This window comes from Aplysia californica, unplaced genomic scaffold, assembly GCF_000002075.1.
Source record: "Aplysia californica isolate F4 #8 unplaced genomic scaffold, AplCal3.0 scaffold00074, whole genome shotgun sequence".
Classification (NCBI taxonomy): Eukaryota; Metazoa; Mollusca; class Gastropoda; order Aplysiida; family Aplysiidae; genus Aplysia; species Aplysia californica.
The window spans coordinates 602,635-604,643 of record NW_004797344.1 but is presented as its reverse complement, the minus strand read 5'-3'; the positions used below and the strand labels follow the sequence as shown (position 1 = coordinate 604,643).

General features: G+C 37.5%; 1 protein-coding gene across 1 annotated transcript in view; it reads left to right on the top strand.

The window, feature by feature from the left end:
• The window catches only part of LOC101852393 (ceramide synthase 5), a gene marked incomplete at its 5' end in the record, with an annotated part of 41,739 nt that overhangs the window by 6,937 nt on the left and 32,793 nt on the right, over positions 1-2,009 (top strand). Inside the window, 1 exon segment of the mRNA XM_005094027.3 lies at positions 247-304. Coding sequence (XP_005094084.2) covers positions 247-304 — 58 coding nt within the window.

Below are 2,009 nucleotides of genomic sequence, written 5' to 3'. Positions count from 1 at the left end.
ATATATCAATCACACGTGCGTGCGCAAAAGCAAACGAAACAAACGTGGACGCAAAATGATACATTCTACACTCCCCCTTTTGTGTCCTTCGTATACACGCGTCAGTTTCTGACAAAATTGCAAGCAAAACTGTTAATAATTATCTATACAAATATGTACAAGAAAAGAAAAAAGCGACGTGGCCTGTACAAACACTAAGCTCCTATCAGCATTGACGATGCTTAATTTGAACTGTTCTTATTTCAGATGGCATTTCCTCTATTACAGTAGCTCCTCCTTAGCTGGACTTTTCTACCTCTGGGATGTAAGTATATATGCGTTTTGTTTTGTTTTGTTGAAATAGAAGGACACACAACACTGAAACTACATAATTTCTGAGTCCAAACTGACAGCTGGTGCACCTCGAACAGAGTGCCGGGACGAGAAGTAACAAAAAATATATATTCTATTTTCGTCCACCTGTTTTAAACGACACAGATTTCTTCAGTTGTACTATGAATACACTGCATATCAATACGAACGAGATACGCAACGATTAATTGAAGAGCCGCGATACTGTACACACAGAATTCTCGATTCTGCTGAAAGAGAAAGAACTTTTCAAGTTAAAGCATACTTTAAAAAAAATCTGATTACTTCCCTTGTAATGATGTGGCTCGAAAAATGTGACAACAATGGCAGCAACCTGTGTGAAAGGCGTCGCCTGCCTTGGAATTTTAACAAGGGAGACCGCTAATGTCTAGTTATGTTCCCTTTTTTCATATCCGTTCCTTTGTTTTCTCTTCATTCGTTTTCCTTACTTTAAATACAGCTTGCTGTTTAACCAGTACACGTACTTACATTTTTATAAGTTAGAATCAAGTGGACAGTAACACAAAGAACAATTCCCGATTTCGTGAGCTACTTTCCACTCTCACTTCCTGAAGTTTTACTTTCCTTAGGAGTTTTACGTACGTAGGACTTTTCGGGCTTTTAAGTTGAGAAAACCACTAGCCTTTTACACTGCTGAAATTGAAATAAATAATATTGAGATATAGTTGAGCGGGCTCTAATTGCCACTTGTATTAGACAATTACCTATACAAACACCCACAACCCATTCCCTGCCTTACATATTTTTAAAATCTAGTAATGACACAGTGTAAAACATTCACCTGTCTAAGACAGCCATCGTTCTCCTCGACAATGGATGACCGGCTTAGACAGTTTCGACTCAGACAGTTTCGACTGTATTAGAAACCACGGACAAAAATAGATCTTGTAAGGGTGCACCTAAAAATATATAACAGCACGGCGCATCTCATGCTTAGATTAAAAACACAAAGACAGACCTACAAAGTTAAAAAAAGAAAGAAAAAAAAAATCTTAAATCAACAGGCGCAATTATTTGTGAGTGGCACCTTGGTGAAATCAGGCGCTCGTCAAAATAATGAATTTAATCAAAGAAACCGACATTTTCCTCCTGTTGGGCATTTTGTTTTGTTTTGTTTTTTGGGGATTTATTGTTTCTCAACATCTTTATGTGCATTTAAAATCACATTTGTGTGTAAAGTTCACTTCAAGACGTTGACCAAAAGCACCCACAAAAAAAAAGACGTAAATTTGCAGTTTTCAAAGACTCCTAGTTTAAGAAGTGACCAAACTCAAGCAACCATTTATTTCTCCATAATTTTTCTTTTCTCCGACACCATGCAAACGACCCCCATCTCCTTCAGTCTCAACTATCTGTACTTCTATTCAAGATTGATGGATATTTTTATTTTCTATAAAAAGCAAGACAATGAACAAGCTTTAGCCTACGATGATATGAATAACTTCATATATGCCCAAAAATTAACGAGCGATCGATACTAAAGATGCGCTCCTCATAGAAAAGTAAGGTGGTGTTTTTGGCGGGGATTTTTGGGGTGCGGGTGGAGAAAGAAGAAGTGAAAATGATAAACTGTGGAACGAAAAGAAGGGGTAAAGAAGAGGAGCAATTGTAGTGGGGTGTGTGTGTGTGTGTGTGTG